General features: G+C 39.2%; 1 protein-coding gene across 3 annotated transcripts in view; it reads left to right on the top strand.

The window, feature by feature from the left end:
- Positions 1-21,874, top strand: part of STAT4 (signal transducer and activator of transcription 4) — a 42,817-nt gene that overhangs the window by 5,827 nt on the left and 15,116 nt on the right. For 2 of the 3 annotated variants that reach the window (XM_087732039.1, XM_087732038.1), the window contains exons 4-11: positions 12,061-12,159; positions 12,951-13,043; positions 14,982-15,060; positions 16,700-16,785; positions 17,681-17,832; positions 19,033-19,191; positions 20,077-20,169; positions 21,033-21,092. In XM_087732039.1, coding sequence (XP_087588165.1) covers positions 12,061-12,159; positions 12,951-13,043; positions 14,982-15,060; positions 16,700-16,785; positions 17,681-17,832; positions 19,033-19,191; positions 20,077-20,169; positions 21,033-21,092 — 821 coding nt within the window. Of the gene's footprint in view, positions 1-12,060; positions 12,160-12,950; positions 13,044-14,981; positions 15,061-15,477; positions 15,494-16,699; positions 16,786-17,680; positions 17,833-19,032; positions 19,192-20,076; positions 20,170-21,032; positions 21,093-21,874 lie in introns of all 3 variants that reach the window. The other variant, XM_087732040.1, reaches the window with a different exon arrangement.

The raw sequence follows: 21,874 nt of genomic DNA, 5'->3' as shown, positions 1-21,874 counted from the left end.
TGAAGTGGCAGCTCTGCATGCTCTGTGAAATTTGGCATACCAAGACAAGTAATCAGGCCTTGGGTGCACACACATCAGTTTACGTAATAGCCAGTGTGAAAATGGCCAGAATGAAAACCATTTTCTTTAAGTCCTGGCGTGTTTGGAAATTACATTACAATGTGCTTCCCGAAGAGCACAAAGCAAAGGAGGCTCATTCCAGAAAAGCAAGAAAAGGGAAGTTTCAACTGATTTCTGATTAAGTGGTTTCTCAGGTGGCAAGGATCTGAATCACAATTCCAGAACAAGCCAAAACACTCGGGCATTCCCATTACAAATGTACAGCTACGTTACAGTCACCCCATACTAGTTTCAGCAGCAGCAGAGCCAGCACCAGAGCCGGTCTTTTCCTTCTCTAGATAAAGCAACAGTAAAGGTCCATGTGGAGTAGCCAAACCCATCATTTCACTTGATCGCCGGCTCTGAAAAGAAATGCCACGCAAGTTGCAACATGCACCAACTTGTTTTCTCTGTCACCCTGTAAGGCCCTGACTTAGCAAGCTTTCTCAAGCAGCAAGGTCTCTCTTCTCCCTTGGGTTGCAAAAGTCTGTAGGTTTGCAGTCTAAAGCATTATGGACTTCTTGAGAGGACATGTGTGATGCTGGAATTATATTGCTTATTAAAAGGATCTCGGTCTTGAGCTTTACAGTGAAATGTTTCCAGCTGAGCAAAAAAATACAACAGTTCTCTCCCTCACTAATAATGTTGGCCTTTCTTCATTATATCAAGACAGCAGATAACCTGTATTTAGACAAAAAGCTACTCATTCAGTTTCAAAATACACATGCTAACCACCCAGAAACTGAATGGCACTTTCACTATTAGAGCTTTGTCTGATTTCTTATGACCTTTAGCACTATCACCCACAGTCTATTCTGATTTCCAAAATAATTTCTATAGGCGGGAGTAGGACCAGACTCTTGCAATAGGGTTTTTAAAATTATTTTTATTATTTTGGATAAGGCAAATAACTTAAACTATGTCTTAAGAAATCTGTGACATGGGTATTTTGGATTTTTGTGTAAAATATTATGTTACAACTTTTAATTTTTAGAACATAGGCAATAAATACATTTTCAGCCAAAGTGTGGGCTGCATGTTCTATAGAGCTGCACAGGCAGTCTCCTGAGCTTCAGCTGTTAAAATTATTTCTTTGTTGGTTAGGTAAGTACATCAGGAAAAAAACACTATAGTAGTTGGAATCGGTTGACATCCTATCCTTGTTATTAATTGTCAAGTATTATTAATGGACTTTGAACTGTACATGACACATACTTTGAACAGTATCCGCTGTAACGTCCTTAAATTTCAGTATACAAATTATGTAATTACAGGTCTAATTTTTTTAATGTATCACTGATTGTATTTTATTGCTGAATATATGAGAAGTTTGGAACTGGGCATTTGGCTCCCCAACCACAGCTGGATGCACTTGCAGATACCTAACTCTTGCAATTTGAGCTAGTTTGTGACAGTTTCATGAAACCAGAAAAAGGTGGCTGATGTACACAGTACAGTGCCATGGTCCCTTTTGTCCCAACATACCACCTAGAGAAACGAAGACTGGAAGGGTACATTGTAAAACTTGAGATTTTTCACCAACTTTGATGGAGGAAAGAAAGGGTTCCTAAATAGGAGAGGAAGCTGCATTTGTAAACATCTTTTCATTTCTGGTGACTCTGCGAACAGTGTTGGTTTGATTTTCTCTGAAGGTTAGTTACCGTGAGCCCACATTTATCTCTACTTTGCTCTCTAGCACAAGTACTTTGAAATTTCACAGTTCACTCCTCTTCCTTCCCCTCTATACCACACACACAGACGTACAGACACATGTACGGTGTGTGCACACACACACAAAGCTTTTCAACTTCAGTACGTGATCCGAGTGCAATGTTTGTTCATTGTTTTGAGCCAAATTGTGTTACAGTATTAAGTAATGCTTGTCAAAATAGACAATGCTGGAAATCAGCATTTATCACTAAGTATGCAGGGTAGTATATTGAGCTATGGCGTAGGTTCCTAAATACTATGACAATAGCAATGATAAAATAATTAAAATAAGAGAAGACATAAAAGCCATTCAAAAGCAATCTGTAGTAAATGACAAAAGGCAAAATGAGGAACTAATGTTTAATTAGAAATACAACTAGATTGTTAATGAAGAGCAGCCTTAGAAGAGGAAGCAATCCACACTTTAAAAATGGCTTGTACAGCTGTTTGTTAGACACCAAAGGACTCGTTAGGATCAGGATTCCTGGTGCTGTTACTGAATCTAGAGAGAATTATGCCTACAAGTTACCAGCACCACAGCCAAGCACACCCCATCTGAAAGATCTCCCTGGGATTCATTTTTGTTATAAAATGGAGAAAATGTTCTGTTCTGAGCTTCACCTGAAACATCTTTACGTAAACGTCTTAGTTGCTCCGTGAAAATAACAATGGAAGTAGTGGAAGAAGTGAGAACTTGCCTGCCTCATACTTGCAATACAAATCTTTGGGCAATCTTAGGCATTGTGAAAGGCAAAGAGTAGAAGTCTTAGCAGGAAGACAGGTCTGCCTGGCACCCTTGCTTTTAGGCCACAGGGACCATCCCTATTCTCTCACTGTTAGAGAAATAACTATGCAACATGGCATTTCTGCTCAGACTGCTGACATTTCCAAAATTATCTTGAGGCAAAAAGAAACACTGACCAGGAAATGTGCAATTTGACAGAATTATAAGCACTTGGAAAATGTGCTGAGAAACTTAGCTAAGCAGCTGAGGTTACTGCTAGCTCTCAGCAATTTGCTTCTCTATTTCATGCTTTCATTGAAACATCACTTCTTGACACTAATCTGGTATAAATGCACATATTACATGAAAATCAGGGTCAGCATTTTAGGTTAAAATCCTTCATGTTTACTTCTTACGTTATTATTACCTTCTCTAGTCAGTAAATTGGATTCACTTTTATAGCAGAGCAGCCCTTTGTTGCTGTGCTCTTCGGTGGGAGACAGTACAGCACAGTCACTTGCTAAGGTTAAATTCTCTGTCCATCTTCCTACAGAACTCCTGCTCCCCCCAGCAGCGGTTCTGGAAAGGGACAAGGAGAGAAAATGTTTGGAGGCAGTGGGGGAAAGAGGAGGGAAACCACGTCTATGGTTCTTTCTCCTGCGTAAACCTAGATGGAGAAAAGCAAAGCAGATTAGTCACAAGGAGATGATTTGTGCTGTTGCCATGACAACAAAACGTAAAGGGCAGATGTTAAGCTCAGAAGAGCTGCCTAGCACTTCTAGGAAGCAAATTGCAGATGCAACAGTCGACATGACCTTAGCCCGTGAACAATTACATCTTAGTTTTCAGAAGGAATGCTTTTCAATGACAGCGTACCTGTCCCTGATGTAAGCTCCTGTGCAATACACGAGCAGATTTAGTACACAAAGATGACTGGTGAAATATAGAGACTCTCATGTAAGACAGGCACTGTCCGTGTTCCCGACTAACGCGCCAAAATCTTTGGGAGAGCAGCCAGGCTGCAGTGCACCAGGGAAGCCAAGGCAGGGGAGTCTCAGAGTAGCCTGGGAATCAGAGATGGCCACCATACCCCAGTGTCCCACCGCTCCATTTAGGAATGGTACTGGCGGGCGATTGCCTGTGGGTCTCTGAGTAATGCAGTGATGTTCACCTCAGGGATGTTCTTCCCCCCAACTCCAAGCTGGAAATTCGGAGCACTCGGCAGGTACTTGCTAGACAAGGTGTAGCTCCGTGGGATGCAGCCTGGCCCGTGCATGGGCTCAGGTGAGCTCCCAGGAGCTGAAGAGCCACTGGCTGTGCTGCACGCTGCGATGGGTGCATGACAACTATATCAGGAAAAAGCAGAAATTCCCATAATCATCCTACTCATAATTGAAGCTCTCACTTATGCTCTAGTCTCAAGATAACTTTTGAAAGCAATCCCTTCTTGTTAATGGCAACATGCATCTGTGTCACATCACTGTTTACAGTATTCAGGGGAAAATCTGATTACGTAAATCTTCCTTTATAAAAGTGAAATAACAGATTTCAGGAATAGGAAGAAAGGCTACTCTGCTCATTTACCATTGAAGGCTGAGTTAATGAGTATACTGTGTGCTCTGGGGAACATTTTGCCGTAAATGATGTATATTCATGATATTCCTTTAATACTCAGGGCAGATTCTCAGGTATCGGTGAACTTTACCCACTCGCCAGCCCTGCTAGAGCCTAAGATGAGGGGAGGGCAGGCAGTGGAGATTCTGCCTGAACAAGCAGGTCTTTGTGCACACCACGAACATCTTGGGGTGTGCTTACAAAGGGAGAGGCCAGGCAGAATCATCAGATTTGCCAATTCACACCAACCAGTTACATCAAAACAAGCTTTTGGAAGCACTATGGTTATGCTATGAAGTTGGGAAATAATACTTTACTTATATTTCTTCCTCCTACACAGCCCTACTTTTGTATGGAAAGATCGGGAATAGCATCTGAAAGTATCTTCTGTCAGCCTAATCAACATACATTAACGTTACGGCACTTCATTCCATATAAAATTCACTCTGTTTGTAAGTAGTGCCAACAAGTAGCACCTTACTTTACATGCTGCTACTTACAACGGTAACATAGTAGTGTGTTCCTGATTCTGTTTCAGGTTTTCAGTTATACTGTACAGCCTGTTTCCATCTGTAATGAGAACCAAACATCTTTGTGCTTCTCCAAATAGAAATAAAGTGAACATATAAAGGTTTTTATTTTAGTTCAGGTGACTGTTTACGCGAGTCACTGCACCAGAAAGATACATGCATGAGGGATCCTAAGATTATTTATTTCAGCACATGAAAGAAAATGGAGAAAATAGCATTAGATCTCAAATAGGACATTCCAGTTGGTACTTAACAAATATTTCTAATAAGCACTGTGCTGAGAAACAGTTGCAAAGAATGGAAACATAGCCATTGATGTTCGAGTTGCAGTTTCCTGTTAAAACTTACAACAGGGTGAGAATGGAACAAAATAGAGAAAGTTTCTAATACACCACAGACGATCCATTTTAAAATGTTATTTACATGTATTTTGCGCTCATGTAACCTGCCAGATCAACAAAGCAACAAATTATAGTAGGAAATGTGTTTCAAACCAATGTGTCCTGCTGTGTAATACAAGTCAGATTGGTTTCTCATATTAGCATCTTGCCCCCAGTGAGTTTTCCAGCTCAACCATTAAGGCTGTTTACAAAAAAAATTTGGCTTACAAATGGGGAACCCCACATAGAAGTCTGTATGCTAAAGCAGCTAGCTGTCTGCTGTTAGTGATCACTGGCTGGTGACTGCACATCAGCTAATAAAGATTTTTAAAAATGCTTGACACAAGACCGAATAAAGGTTACTTATTAGATGTAAAATATTTTTGAGTTCCTAGTTATTATTTGAAGAATGCAACTAACAATTTATAAACATTTCAGTTTTGTTTTGTTTTGTAAGGAATAAAAGAGTCAGCTTACAAAAAGAAGTAAAAAACCAAGTAAACAAACTAAACAACCTCTTGTGGGCTTTGTTCATTCTAGAGTATTATGGGCCCAGTTGCAGTCAAACATCTGGCTGAGAGATTAGTTAATAAAACTCAGGTCTTTGTGCCCAGAAGATGGAGGGAAAAAAAAGAAAAAAAAAAAAAAATCAGTCCTCTCTCTCCTCTGCTGGTTTACCTTTTTTCATAGGGAACACTGTACTTTTATTTATTCTGAAATAAATCTCATTTAAATAAGAAGCATTGCTACATTATTCATCTCCCATAGCAGCACAGCTCTACTGCCTGATGATGAGATCTACAGCCATATATTTTCTGTAGCTGTATCTCACCCTACCCTGCTTAGAAATCTGCTGCTTCTATAGACCGTACCTTGACTAGTTTTAGTGTCTATTGGAAGGGACTCAGCAGTGGAATTTGGGGGCAAACTGGGGGATGGAAGAAGAGATCTCTGTCTTCACAGCTTATTCACTGTCCTTTTATAGCTTTGCCTATTACAATTTGGTTGCACATGCCCTAAAAAATGTACAATCTTTTGGAAGTTATGCATTATACAATACGAGAAAAGCAGAACTACAACATTGCAGGCTTATGTATTATGACTTCCCACACATCATAGGAGTTGTCTAAAACAATGAGGTTGCCTTTAAGTTCTCTCATGTATTTTGAGAGGGGGAAGGGGAAATCTAAAAATAAAAGTCTAACAAGAGCAGCGTAAATAGATAGTGTCACAGGTACTTCCTCTTAAAGACCTAGATAAAACAGAGATATCTTTCTATTACAAAAAGATTTTTTAGTCAGAATACCGTCTGTTTAAATACAGGCTTTCAAAAAACTCCCAAGCACTTTACCTATATCAGGGTACCGCAAGGAGCAACTCTTTCTTTGTATTCTAGTACTGTGTTCATTAGACTTTCTGCCGGGATGCATAAACAACGGTAGAAAACAAATCAAGGCAAAATGTTGTTTGTCATATTTGAAGGTGAAAACGGGAAGTAAGTGTGTATGGTTATGCCTTCCCACCCACACATTTCTTTGAGATACCAAAGGTTTTTTCTTTCAAAAATAAAATGATAGACAGAAGGTTTTTTCTCCCTGTTTTTTAATTACATGAAAGATGAGATATCTGCTTATCTAGAAAGATGCTGGGTATCAGACTTAGTAAAACAAGCATATCAGAAGTGAGCAACAGGGAAAGAAATGTATTTTTGCTTGACTTTGTAATCCTGTTTCCTATCTCTCCATGTCCCACCTCCCTTCCATCAGCTTCTTTAAATATTCATTCAACTTCAACAAATATATCAAGTCATACTAGTTAACGGTTCCATGCCTCCAGTAAAGCTCTTATTGTATACAATTAAAAGGCTCAAGCAGGGGTTTTCTAGCAGAACCAAGAAAAAAATACAGCTGATGTTTTTGATAGTTTAAAAAAAAAACAAAACACCAAATGGAAAAGCAGGGAAAACCCAACCAAATTCTGAAGTGCTTTTTCAGAATTAGAAAGCACTAAAACCTACTCAAGGCCTTTTTAGGTGACCTTGAAAACCAGGAGATAACCAGGTGAACCCCTGACTGACTTTCTAAAGGTTGCACAGCACATCCTTCTACATTACAAGTAGAGACCAACAGTCATTAATACCTACTCCTCTACTTCAATCACTGAAAACAGGCTCAGGATGCTCAAGTAGTGCATATATAGTATTCATTTATAGATGAGCGCAGTATATAGAGACCTTTGACACATGAAAAGAAAGCTGGCCAATATTACTGTGGTTGGGAGTGATCCACTTTGTGATGGAGCTGCCCACAGGAAAATAAGCTAAATTTCAGGAGAATTTAAAAAATGGGAAGAAGAGTAAGAGAATGAATCTCTGGTCTAGATTTCTTCATTCATCTCAGAAAAAACAGTAAATTTCAGATACTAAAGTTGACAGTTGTTTGGTGTTCTTTTTAAAAGCACATGTATTTTTAAAATATCATAATATGTATTTTAAAGTTTCTCCGTGATCTCACAACTTACAGAATCAAATCTGGCATTTCCCCAGCCACTGTTTCATGCATCTTAACATATCCCAAATAGTTCAAGGTGTTTTAAAGTTTGGCTAAAGGGTCTAAACTCTGCACGCTATAACGTATAAATTGTTTTTGGAGAAATGCCTCTCTGTTTTTCTTCATGATCTGGTAAGACACTATCGCAACAGATGTCTCTGGAGTAGAGAGAGTGCATGCTGGGCAGTGGTAGGACAGTTTTCTCCTGAGGAAATGTCATCAGCATTCAGAGAAAATTTTCACCTGTTCAGAATGAAAGTTTAATTTCCCCCATTTGCTTAAACTTAGCATCACGCTGGTGGTTATTGAGAAGAAGCCAGTTCAAATAAGATCATTTGTTGTTTGTTGTGAATCATGATACGGAAGACCTCATCGAAATGGAAGAGAGGGGAAAGAAAATTTCTAAGAACAACAGAATTACAGTAATATTAGCAGATAAGACTCGTGTTTCCATTTGAAACTTCAGATGAAAAGTGAATCCTCGCTTTCTCTTTGTTGGTATTTATCAAAAGATAAGTTTTCTCTATAAATATCTAAACTTAATAATACAATTTTGCATAACTACAGAATCCACACCCTTCCTCCTTTCCTGGCTGCCAACGCTCATGTCACACTAAGTTAGGATTCCCCCATCTCAAGCCTTTTTTTGGTTAAATGTCCTTTATTTTCCAACTTAAACTACTCTTTCAACGATAGGAAATAATTTTCAATTAGTCATTCAGAAGCCAAGGTCATCTTGAGCAAGTTCTGCCCTCAACCAACGACAAAATGGAAGTGCAGAACAGCAAGAGTTGGCAGTAGACGGATAATAAGGGAATACTGAAGTGTAATTACCTCTGAGAAGTATAAAACATGGGGAGAAAAAATTCAGTGTTATTTTGACGCAGTCAAACACATTGGTTATTGTAACTTTTAGTAATTACTGTTATTCAATAAGTTACAATTATTGAGATATTTAATGTTACAACTTATTATTTATCAATTTATTATTGTTGAGTTGCAATCCATCTGCTAGATTTCTGCAAAGGAGGCTATCGATACAGCGTATATTGTACAAATACAGCCGTTCTAGGGGAGAGAGCTCGAGACCGACAGAAGGGGATGCCCTCTCAGGCTGTGGCACACAGCTCAGCTCTGTGCCAGCTGTCCGGCGTTCAGAGCATCGGTCTGTCGCAAAGGCAAGGCCTGTTCCTAGCCTTTGATCGTAAGCGTTTGTACTGCAGATCCACCGTTATTCCGTCTTTTGTCTGAGGGGCTGCTGCTCCGGGACGGCAGGTGGCAGTTCTCTGTCCACCTCTTGGTGCCTGCTCAAACTGAATCAAGTGGAGTCGAACAAGCACCAGACAGGCACAAGTATGAGAATCACTACAGGCACAGCTTATTACTAGACCTTTATGAGTTAGAGAAGAAAGAAAAAAAAAAAAAAAAAGTGAATTTCCACTTTATCTCTTGATTCAGATGGTTTTCTCTTAATGAAACAAAAAAAAAAGATATAAAGAGAGAGAGAGAGTTTTTTAAGTTTTGCATATGCATGGTATCTAGAAATGCTAGGAAAGTCCCTAATACCTGGCATTTTTTGTGGGGGATTTTAAAACATCCCACTGTCAGAAGATTTTTTTTTTTTTAAGTGCTTCTTCTAGATAACTGCATTTTCCAGCTCCAAGAAAGGAATTTATTTCTTCTTGACTTCGTTAAATAGCTTTTGTTTGACTCCTTTTTGTCACAGGGCAAAGACAAAAGGCAACCATCAACCCTTAGAGTGCTCGAATTCTGTTGGGCAGTGGTAAGCCAGGACTAAACACTCGTCAGGCTTCGTAGCTTCAGATGGCCTGCAGATACCAACGTGTGGTATAGGTCCTCATGTACTAGCCATCTATGTGGAAGGTGGGACCCTGTTTTACCAGCAAAAAAATAACAGCAACAAGCAGAAACCAACAGACATTAACTGAGGAACTAATAAGCACATCAGTGGATTTACACCAGTCACAGATCTCTTACCACAGATTTCATCCCAAGCCTTATTAAAAACAGGACTTTTTTTCCCTCTAAGCAAGGTGCAGATAGATGAGACAGGCTTAGCAATACAACTGCCTGCAGCTGAAACAAGGCGGGCCTGTTCTCCCCTCTCCCAGCCAACCTCTCCTGACTTCACGTGCGCTAGTCCTTAACAATAAACTCATCCTTTGCTGAGCAGTTTAGTCCACTGGGGAGTAGAAACCCCCTTCAGCAAACAAGCGCGAGTGGTTTTCATCCCAGTTAGCAATCTGGATTGGCTCACTAAGGAGTAACCCAGGCACTGGACTGGCGCGAGACAAGGGCTGGCACTGCACAGCCAGGGGCACGACCATCCTTTGCAGCAATTAATTTGCTCCGCCTGTTGCTGTTGGATCCTACCTTCACCTTACTTCCACATGAAGCTCCACTCTTAATCTTTTGCAGGAATATCATAGCTATTTCCCACGTTCCTGTATTCCTTCCCAAAATTACGTCCTGACACTATGCAGAGACAGCTTGGGAGTGTGCTCAATAAAGGGGACTACGGATATATTCCTGGACCTGAAGTTCAATTGCGCTGAAAGAAGTGTGCAGCGAGAACATAGTTACTACCCTTATAGCCAAGAAGCTGGCAGGGAGAAACGAGTAAGGGCAGATCTTTGGCATTGTCGTTTGACACAGAAACCGGTAGTATATCCTTAATGTTAAATCCCCCTTCACTGCCCAGCATGGAACAGGCAGGGAGGAAGTGTGTAGTGTTTCATCTGAGACATAGTGCGTCCTGGGGTAGTATTAATTCACCACTTCTTTTTTCCGGAGAAACTCCTAAAACCACAGTCTAGTCCATAACTCCCATTCCTCAGGGTAATTGATACAGGTGGTGGCTGGAGTAAAGCACCACCCTGAACCACTTTCAAAGAGATCAAAGGAGGCACAGCACTGGGCCTACTTTGGGTGTGCACTGGTTGCACTGTGGGGCATGTACTTTATTTGTCCTGAGAAGACTTCAGAAACCCTAGAAACGTTAGAAAGCTTAGCTTCATTGCCAGCAATACCATGGCAGTCAAAGCGTCTCTAGAAGGGAACGTTTTGTACATCGATCATTTAGTTTTGAGAGTCCTATGTCTTTCACCTTAGTCTCTACCTGGAACCAGAGTATAACCAACAGCATGGTATTTAATACCAAGCAGCTCAAACGATTAAAATTACCATTTTTAATATAATATTTCTTTACCTTGTAATTGAAGTCAAAACATATTATGAAAAAATCTTTCAGATTACTTAGATTTCATGCAAAAGCACCCAGGAAGCGATCAGGTTTTGTCCGTCGAGTAAAAAGTGTTAGAAATACATGTTCACTGTCATAGTAATAGTTGGAATACAGAAGCAGTATGTTCACATTTCTATCAGATGTGTTCACACCCTTGTTTCTAATACAACAATCGGTATGAGATATCAAAGGAAAATACAGCACCAATTTAAGTTTGCATTAACTTCTTTTGCCACATTCAGAGAAAGCGAGAATAAATGAAGTTCTGACTGGCAGCAAAATATGATGAGAATAAAAACTAATCAGAAAGAAGGGAAAATAGAACAAATCCAAAAGTGGAAACTGTACAGGAAAAGAAGTGAACTGAATTAATTCTAATGAATGGCTGAAAACTGTATGAGCACTGAATAAAGGGCATCTGAATGAATGATACATGAATACTGAATAAAAGGCGTGAAGGATATTGAGAAACATTGAACAAATGCATCACCATGAAAGATGCTGCTTGAGAGTACTCAATCATTCCAATTTGATAAATACAGTACAAGCCAGTATTTGTTCAAATTGTGCCCAGTCCTCAGTCACACATCAGCAATTCTGCACCTTATTTATGGTGGTGTCAAAATAGAGACATTTTTTGGTTTTTTGGCTTGGGACAAGAGTTGCTTCTTCCTTCATCTTAGGCACATTATTTGTGGAAGGAGAAAAATTGTTCCTAGACATTAAAATGTAAGTCTTCTGCTTTATGCTGAGGAGGCTTTTCTACTTCCATCGTTACCATATTGATATGCTTACGATTTTTTGCTGGCAGAAATGCTACATGCTAACAGCAACATCCTACTGAAAACGGAAGGCACGATAAAATCGTGCACAGAATAGGCTGACAGGAAAGCCCTTTCAAAACAGCTGTGTTAGCAGTGGAGCAATTTGATCTTCAAATGATGTACATGTCGGAGTTATATCTTTATAATCTCTGCAGAACATTGTTAAGAATATTTTATGACAATGGCACTAAGCAATGCTGCACTGCAAGGCTGAACCAGCACTAACAAAGGTCGAGAACAGTAGGCGAGTCTTTTCCACCCGCACCAAGCTGTAGCATGTAGACACTGAAGCACATTGTTTCTGATTTCCAGAGGGATACCCTGAATTCTGAATTTTTAAAAGTTGTATTTACTTGTGCTTGCAGGGCAAATATCATGGTAATCCCATGCATATAGCAGTAATCATCTCAAACTGTTTAAGAGAAGAAAGAAGAATATTGGCCGCAGCTAGCATGCCTGTACAGGTAATGAATTACATTTCATTAATCTGCTCCATGTTAATCTGCTCACATGCTTTTAGGACCAAATCCTGTCCTCTCATTGCACTAGAGTGATTTGTGTGCACTAAGGGTTGCCAAATGTTGCCCTTTAAACTCATGTTTGTACTTCATTAGTGTCTCTACTGCTGCAAATATTGCTATAAGTGACTTCCATGTCACAGCTAATCTTCAAAGACTTTAATCTGTGGGAAAGGCTTTAAAGAGATTATTCTTTGCAAAATGGATGTGTATATTCTAAATTATGCAATGCATTAATTCATATTAATTATGCAATGCAAAGGACATTCCATCTGATATGTTGCAAAGGCATTGATAGTTTTTATGTTGTTTGAAGAAAGAAACTTTAACATTAGATATAAAACCTATTTTGGGGAAATTGTTACATGGTTAAAACCCAGAGAATTTTTAAGTCAAATGTGTTCTTTTTAATCACCTGTGGATGTAATACATATTCTTATATGAGTATTGTGACATGGGTCTTTTTCAGAAGTCTAATAATCTATGTTTCAGTTTCTTTAATTTACTAGATATTTAATATTTGCAGTATACCCACACCCTTTCACCTTTTGGACTTCAAAAGTTAAAGCAGCATATTTTTCAAATCTGTGGAACTAAACAGATTTGTCTGTTTACACCAGTCTCCAGCTGATTGAAGACCAGCTTCTGAATTCCCTCTCTGTGCTAGAACTTGCAGTACAGTTACCATCACTTGTTTTTATTACTCATCCACCCATTATCTGTTCAATGTGTTCCAGGGGCCGCTGGAAAAGTCTTTGCAGAACTCTGTGGTTTCGGAACGACAACGAAATGTAGAACACAAAGTGTCAGCCATCAAGAACAGCGCTCAGGTATTTTTTTGTCCTGTTTGAAAATCATGACTGCATAAACGGCATACAGACATACCTGAACTATCTTGAAGCTGGGTAGCACAAATACTTTTGCTAACAAGCTGCGCCAACCATTTTCCATTGTTCTGAGGACCTCAGCCCAGTCTAACTACACAGGACATACCTGGATCCTCAGGTTTTTACGGCTGCTCTGGGTTCAGTGTGAGAGCTACCTATTTTAAAGCTATCACACTCAGCCCTATGCGAGTTGCAAGCAGACCACTGAGTGCAGTAAGAACATACCTACTGTCTCAAAGATGTGAGGTTCAGTAAATGTATTTCTGCAACTTCCCCTCTTTTAGTTGGGTCAGCAGTAGCTAGCCTTCGTGACCTCTGAGTCATGTACCAAGATCTTTGTAAAGCTGAAGGCTACATGACATAACTACATGTTTTGGAGATGTGAGGGGAGAAGAACATTGGGAGCTGATGGTAACAATTCTCCAGGAGTTTCCCATGCCATTGCAGTGCAGACCTGGGCTGAGCCAGACCTGTAGCTATGTCCCATAGAGACCTTGAAAGCTCGGTCAGAGAATACCTGCCCATTCAGTTCAAGTCAGGATTGCCTACGGTCTTTTTGATATCCCAGCCGCACTTTTCAGCTTTGCAATGTAGAAGTTATATTTGAAATACCTATCCATATGCTGTTCAAGAGCAACACTTTTGGTATACTAGAAAGAGGTCCTAGTAGCATTCTTTCATCAGTGTCTCCCTACGTGGGGAAGAAGGGTTAGAGATGAAACCCTTAAAAGGATAAAGCTGGCTTTAGAAGAATGTGATACTAGATCTCTATCTATGCATAAAGTTCTAAGATAAGAGTTGCAGAGCAAAAGCAGACAAAGCTGCAACCCAGCAGCCTGCCAGGCTGCTCCTTCTGCCCATGTGGGGAAGCGCAGCCTTCCCTGAAAGACCAGTGAAAATGAGGATGATTTCTAGATACAAGGTTTTTTTTTAGTAAGTAATTAAGTTGAACACAGAAATCAGCCAGCTCCTTGTGTATGTAATTTCATACCTTAAACATATAATTTAAAAGTTTAGCGTCCAAAATAAAGAGGAAACCAAAATGGCTAATTCTGTGTGTCCTAATTTAGCAAACGAGTTTTTGTATTTTCACAGACACTTAACATGCATATCTCAGGGAACTAAAAAGGATTGTTTGTGAGGTGTTGGCAGAATCAAGCCTTCCTATGAACAGCACAGAAACAGACCTTCGAAGTAAAACAGATGATTTCCTACAGTTCTATTTTTATTCTTTTGATGTGTCTTTTTTTAAATTATCATTGTTTGGTTACTAGAAAACACCTTCTAAACTTTTTGCAGTACATACAAAAACAAACCCTTGCAAAAAGCTAAAGCAGCAAAAACGTTTCATTTCTTTACCCAAATTCTTAAGTAATTCTCTAAATAAAGTCTCTGAGCTCTGCTCCTGTCTCTAGCTCCACCTTTCTGGGCTTTGCATACCCCATTCCAATTTCCATTGAAGTCAATGCAAAATTATCCACTTGCCCTGCTTTGAAGTTCCAAGAAGAGAATACATTATTGGCATAATAATTTCAATTTGGCTCAGGCTAAATGTAATCATTCCTACTTTCTACTACGTCACTGAACTAGTAAACAAGAAGTGGTTAAGCTGTATCAACTACAGTTTGACTGTGGGAGGGAGGACAATAGTTGGCTTTCTGAACAAGTAAAATAAATCCGTAGTTATAAATGTGCATTTATAATTCAATCGTCTTTTGTAAAGTTTACAAGACAGTAAACCAGAGTTCCCTGAACTGCTGAAGGATTTTCGAATGGTAGGAAAAGAAAATACTACATTATGCATTTGTCCATTCCAAACCAAATTCCTTTTTATGTCACTGTGAACACCCAAATAATTTCACTTTCTTTTCCCTGGGAAAGATGACTGACCAAGATGTCAAATACTTGGAAGACTTGCAAGAGGAATTTGACTTCAGGTATAAAACAATACAAAGCTTAGGTAAGAGTTTTTGTAATAATTTTTAGATTCTCTAGGAAGTGTCTGATTCCGCAGGTAGACCCCAGTATCAGGTTTTTGGGGGGGTTTTTTGTGCATTATGCAGATAATACATGTAAATATAGAAATGGATTTTTAGTTTCTAGAAAGTTATAGTCTTGGAACATAATGACTCTTTTGGGGTTAAGAGGGTAAACAGGATCTCATTGAGCAAGTATAGTTATTTTCTATAGATAAGCTGCATAATGGCATTAAAAGTAGTAATTTTCTTAATTTAAAGAACCTATTTTTCAGTTTCCTCGCCTTTGACATGGCCCTTCCTTGGCAGGATGTGGAAGAGCCTCTTATTTCCCAGAGTAGAGTTGTGCAAAACTGATTTTTTAGCCTCTAACTTGGCTTTCTGTTCTTTTTTGACCACAGTGGTGATAACCAGCTGGTAAGCACTCTGAATGCATGTTTGACCAGCGTATGATGGTTGAGATCTGCACATGGCAATAGTCCTTGCATGATCTCTTTCAGAAAAGAAACTGAGGTCCACTCGTGTCTGCTCAGATGTGTACATATTACCTCCCTTTGAACATGCAAAGACATTGGGCTTGAAATGTCTGAGTTCTTAAACATGTCAGTCCTATATGTTTAAGGCTGGATATGGCCAGGCAATCAGAAGAGATCGAGTTGCCATGGTTTAATGAGTTGTTAGTCACCAGGCTAATCATAATTATTGGCCACACAGATGACTGAAGCCTGCCCCACTTGCAAAATAAAACATGCTTACATAAATGACTTTCAGGGCTTAAAATTTCACTGTGTCAACAAATACTCCACACCAGCACAGCCAGCTTGCAGTACCTTACAATGTGTGTGAGCAATTGCTGTGGCTGAGCTGACAATCAGCTACTTGTCTGCCTCTGTTGAAACATCTGCTCTAACATAATGGGAAGATGTCAATCCAGAGCTTAGCAGAGACACAGTTGGCACCAATTTCTTTTTTGAAGGTAGCATGAAAGATGCAAGCAGAGCAAAAGGAGGGGGAAGGTGAGGGTGGGGACGAGCTGCATATGAAAGAGCATGGGGCAAGCTTGGTGAAGCCTGAAACTAATGCATGATCCAGAGAAGGAAAAAAGTTACGGAGAGGGAGAAATACCCAGTGATCAGTACTCCTGGCTGCTGAAATCCCCACGGTGATGAACACTTTATCTCTGTTTCAAATACCTAACCTCCAGTCTCTCAGCCAGACATGTAATTCACATCAAGTCCAAAGAGCCTTAGTCTAACTGCTGACACCACACGAATATTTCAGTAGTGCACAGATCTATCATTGATCCAAGCCAGATGTACATAATACACATGAGTATGCACAAGAATAAGAAATTTATAGATTTCTAGGTATCATCTGTATGTTTTCTACCTTTTCCTGTTCCACATACACATCTAAAGAGCAGAGTCATAAAACCTTATCTTAAACTTGTACTAAAGCTAGTCCATTCAAATGAAATGCACTGTTACATAATCTGCTGGTGTCTGCAGTTTATTTTTTCACTAGTTCATGCTGCAGTCTGGTCATGGTTTTTTCCCCTCCTCCCCTTATAAACACGCACACGCACCCACACGCATTTATACGGATTTTTTTCATCCCCTGCAGAGCAGAGCGACAAAAACAGCGCCCTCATTAAACAGGAAATGTTGGCGTTGCAGGCGATGCTCAATACTTTAGACTACAAGAGAAAGGTTAGTGACATATTTTGTCATTCGTGGTTCATTTTCTTTCTCCCCTTATTCCCACACCAAATACTCAAATGCATACGTGTGCCTTTTTAAATTCTCCTCTCAGGAGAACAGACAAATAACACAGGAGTTAAAAATTCACAAAAGGCTTGGGGTAGGCATAGGTGATTTTGACTAGCAGTTAAGAAACTGGCAATTAAGTAATGGCTCAATCAAGGATATTGTTCTGCACATCTTAGAAGTGAGGCGAGGGCATCACTTCTCAGGACCTCTTATGTGCTGTGCTAAATGGATAACTTAGCTGGTAATCTGTAGCTTTTAAAGTAAATAAAAAGTATTCAAAATAAATGTAATCTAATAATTGCAAAGAAAATAAAACAAACAAAGAATCCCAAACAAGCAATGGTACCTTGCTCTGTTCAGCAACCGAGACTCGCAAATATGACAAATATTCCCCTACCACCTCTTTCCTGGCAGAGAAAACAGTACATTTAGGCAATCTGTTTGAGTCCATGTGCTTTTTACAGAAAAAAGCAAGCACGCAAAAAAAACAGTGCACTGGATATGATACAAAACAAAAGGAGGACTTTTTGACCTTGACAGTACTTGTAAATGTCAAATTCTTGGAGGTGTTATGCCCACAAAGAATGCAACAATCCTTCCCACACCCGAAAAGAGAAGTTTTACTGAGGAAGAGTTCATAGAGATTCAGGATTAATTTCAAGTACAATGGGTGATGAATCCAGTCACCTCTGAATTAGAGAGATTAAAGCCATAGGGGCTAAATACGGTTACTTTCAAAGTAATTGAAAGAAATGTAATCAGCACTTCTATGATAATTGCTGAATTTTGTGGCTGTTCCCTGTGGTCAGTTTGTGACACCTTTCCTATTTTACAGGAAGTGCTCAGTAAAATAGGGCGTGTGATTCATGAAATCGATATGCTTATGAGCAACATGCTGACTGAAGAGCTACTAGACTGGAAGAGACGGCAGCAGATTGCCTGCATTGGGGGTCCTCTCCATGGTGGGCTTGATCAGCTCCAGAACTGGTAAACTTGCCTTGAGCTTGTGTTTCCACTGAAAACCACAGGAAGTCTGCTGCACATGAAATGATCTTTTCTTTAGATCAGTTACCTTGCAACAGCAGCAAATTCATTAGCAGCTAAGCAAGTAAATAACAAAAACACAATTTGTTTTGGTGGACAACGTTTGCTATTCGGAATTAATAACATTACAGTGAACTGCTGGGCCTGAGCATGGCAGTCAGTCATTTTTAGGTTTGACCGTTGTTCCAGAGACATGATACATACCCTCTCGGGAGTTTTTCCTGAGTAAGAACTGTGCTGACCGAGTTTGTCACTGAGGACAGTGGGAGTTTTGTCTAGGCAGGAGCTGGGTAGCCACTTTATGCTTTGACTCACTAGGTACATCACTCCTCCAGACTTCAAACTACACAGAAATTGAATGGCAGTAGTCTCTTGTGGTGGCAACTGTAAAAGTAATTGCAAATAAAAAAAGAAAGCATTATATTTAAAAAGATAATGCAGCCAAAGAATGTCAATGTCCTGGTCATTTCTCTCCCACCAAACGTCTCTTCTGGAGAAGGTGAAGTAAAAAGTAAAAAGAAAACAGGAAGGAAAACAACCAAGAACCTTGTTAGATTTGAAGAAAAAGTATTTTTTTCTGTGTGTTTTTTTTTCCACTGAAGTGTTTTTTTTCCAATGAAGATGTTAAAGATAGCTAAAAGATGTGATTTTATATGCACGTACCCTATTAAACTGTTAGCAAGTGCGTTTGGATTTGATTTTCCTTATTGTTTTTACATTTCTGAGAAATGCACTTCCTCAGTCTTCATAACTTTTTCGTTTTATGTAAATATTATCCTTTTAAAGACTACGTATTGCAAAACCACTAAGCTGTAGGAAAGAGAGAAAATTGGCACAAGTGTCCTGCATGTAAAACATCAGAACTGTGTATATATTTCTTCTAAATTATCACAGGCAGTATTGTGCTCCTGTTGATGAGGCCTGTTGCGAAAATATTTATCTTTGAAAATAAAGTACAAAATTTTGCCTGATGTATTTATATACTCCTGTAAACAAAAGATGAATGGACATGAGTTTGGATAAAGGTAGAAAGCACCTATCGGTACTGATTCTGATTTCCCTAAGCAAGAACTTCAGTAGCCATTATGTTCTAAGCAGCTGTTTACATGAAAGATTGCAACCTAATCTTTTGTCGTGCTGTAGTTTTACGCTGTTGGCAGAGAGTCTTTTTCAAGTTAGAAGGCAACTAGAAAAACTGGACGAACTGTTGACCAGACTGACTTACGATGGGGACCCTATCCCAGTGCAAAGACCTCAGCTGCTGGAAAAAGTCAACTTTCTGCTCTACAATCTTTTCCGGAAGTGCGTAAGCCATTGTGAATGTACATAACTTTACCTGAACTGACACAAATTTATTGGCAACGATGAGACCATATTGTTAAGAAGAAGGAAAAAAAAAAAAAAAAGTCGAGTCTCTGAGGATCTTACAGACCAAGTTTCTAATATAAAAAGTACATAGAGCTGTCACCAAAATTCCTAGAAACCGAAAGTGCCAGGCAGCTTCTCATGTGTAGTAGTTAAGGGTTTGTGGTCAAGTTCTGACTCTAGGTGAACACACAAAATGCACTTATTTCGGTAGGAGCCATGTACATACTCCTGAGAAAAGGTTGGGGGTTTGGGGGTTGGTTGGTTGGTTTGTTTGTTTTAAAGTGGCAGGTACTAATTTGTTCTTTGTCTTTCCTCTTCCCCACCAAGACATTCTATTAATATATAAAATATTATCATCATTCCTCTTGCCTTTTGTACTGGCTACACGAGAGAGATACCACAAGTGACTATCTGAAAGCAAAATACGGTCGATTGTTTTTTTATAAAAAATGAAAAAAGATTAAATGATTGTTTAATTTCGCTGGAGCTAGGCTCAGTGTATTTTCATACTCTGTTTTACGGTTCTGATAAAAGTCTTGGTCTTCCAGACTTTTATCAGCCTAGTATTTTAGGACTGTGGAATTTGTTTTGTTTTGATTTTTAATGTATTCCAAATATCTATTTCTATTGGGAACAATTCAACTGTAAGTTAGACCACTGGCTCATTTTGAGAACTGAGTGTTGGAATACATACCTCCCACTTCAGCATCTGTAGAGAAATAGATCTCTAAGAGATAACAGCACTTTTTTTGCCCCTAATACAGCTGTTTGTTTATGCATATTACTAAAAATCTATTTGTTTCACTTCTTTTCACACAGTTCATTCGTGGTTGAAAGGCAGCCCTGCATGCCAACACATCCCCAGAGGCCAATGGTTCTTAAAACATTAATACAGTTCACTGTTAAATTAAGGTAAGGAAAGGAAATCTGATATAAATTCCTTCATTTGCATACTGCATTTTATCCTAGGAGAATGTTCCAGAGTGTAGAAACCAAAGCAGACCAACTTGTGGTAGAGATCCTTTTGACTCCAGGGAGAGTTTTCCGGAATGGGGATATAAAGGCCACAGAATCTGTCACTCATAATAAGTGGCAATAAAGAGTAAATCAGTGTGAGGAGGAAAGGCAGATTGTGGCCAAAAGTCAGCACCTTCAGGATTCTGTATGCACCGAATTCTTGTTTTAATGACTTTGCAAAGTGAGTAAATAGTGATCCACATCATACCAGCCAACATCAGAATACTCCAAGCCACTTTTGCACGTAGAAAAGAGAAACTTCTGCATTTTGGCAGGCTCTGGTGAATCAATGACAAGCTATCTCTCTCCCACTAGCTCCTTGCCTGACTTTGTGAAAAGAGCAAAGATGGGAGAGGAACTCGCATCTCGCTTCCACCTTGCAGCAAAAAGAATGTATGGAGGGCTGGGGGATGGAAAGGGTACGTGAAGGAAAGTACACATACATGTACGGTGCAGTCACAGATTGTACATATCCATCTCTTAATTATTGCCTCTTTGTTGCCTCTCTAGCCATTCCCTCAAACGCATACTAACTTTTCCACATACTTGCAGGGAGGGTAGAACAGCTGCCACGGGAACAGCTTAGCCCCTCTTTCTGAGTATACAACCCTGTAAATCATGATATAATCCTAGATGCCTAATCTGTTTTCAGATTATAATCATTTCAGATACTTTGGTGTGGAGCTACTGGTCTCTAATATTTTTCTGGTGAGAAATTTATTCTGCTAATGTTCACTTTTACCTTTTCTGTTTTGAAGGTTGCTAATTAAATTGCCAGAGCTAAACTACCAGATCAGAGTGAAAGCAACTATTGACAAGTAAGAAACTTTAAAGTGAAGATATTCTCTCTCTCCTTACAGAGACAACACAGGTTTTTCAATTACTACCCTATCTGATTTAGAAGTTGCTCTAAAAAGGGGAAAAAAAAAGCCAAAAACAACAACAAAAAAACCCAGTTAAAACATCAGGGTAATGCTTTTCTTTTTTTTTTAACGTGGAAGACTTCTTTGTCTTTTTTTAAAAAAAGCTGCTATTTCTAATTGATATTTTCAAATTGGAGGAAAGAAGTCCATTTAAGATTTGTTTCAAGACTTAGATAAAATTCATCAGTCTGAAATAGTAGCATCACACAAAAACTTTAAATCAAAGTGTATTGCATTTATGGGATAGTTAGCTTTGAAATAGCAGTTGCCTCTGCTCGCATTAATAGGCCCAGTACCTTCAATGCAGTTGCTGCAAGTAGTACATGAAGCTTGCGCTTGAAAAGCTCGTGCTGTAATTAGTAACTACGGAGCTTAGAGAGTTTTACCCCTGCCTGAAATTAAGACTGCTACATAAACTCCTTCTTTCTAAGGGGTTTGGTACTTTGATACCCACATATCGTTCCAATAGCAGAAAAAAAGCTAGATAAAATATACTACTTGCATCTGGCCAGATGCAAAAGTCTAACTGGACAGTACAAATTTCAGTTCTTTATTTTAAAAATTGCAGTTGTATTGGTAATACGAATTAACTTTAACAAGGCAAAAATCTACCACCTCAAGACAAGTTTCTCAGTGCAAGCATGGCTTACACATGTACTGATCCACAATCTGTTTCC

This window comes from Nipponia nippon, unplaced genomic scaffold (assembly GCF_047370975.1).
Source record: "Nipponia nippon isolate SJK-2023a ecotype South Korea unplaced genomic scaffold, ASM4737097v1 scaffold_5, whole genome shotgun sequence".
Lineage (NCBI taxonomy): Eukaryota > Metazoa > Chordata > Aves > Pelecaniformes > Threskiornithidae > Nipponia > Nipponia nippon.
This window is presented reverse-complemented; position numbering and strand designations above follow the sequence as displayed.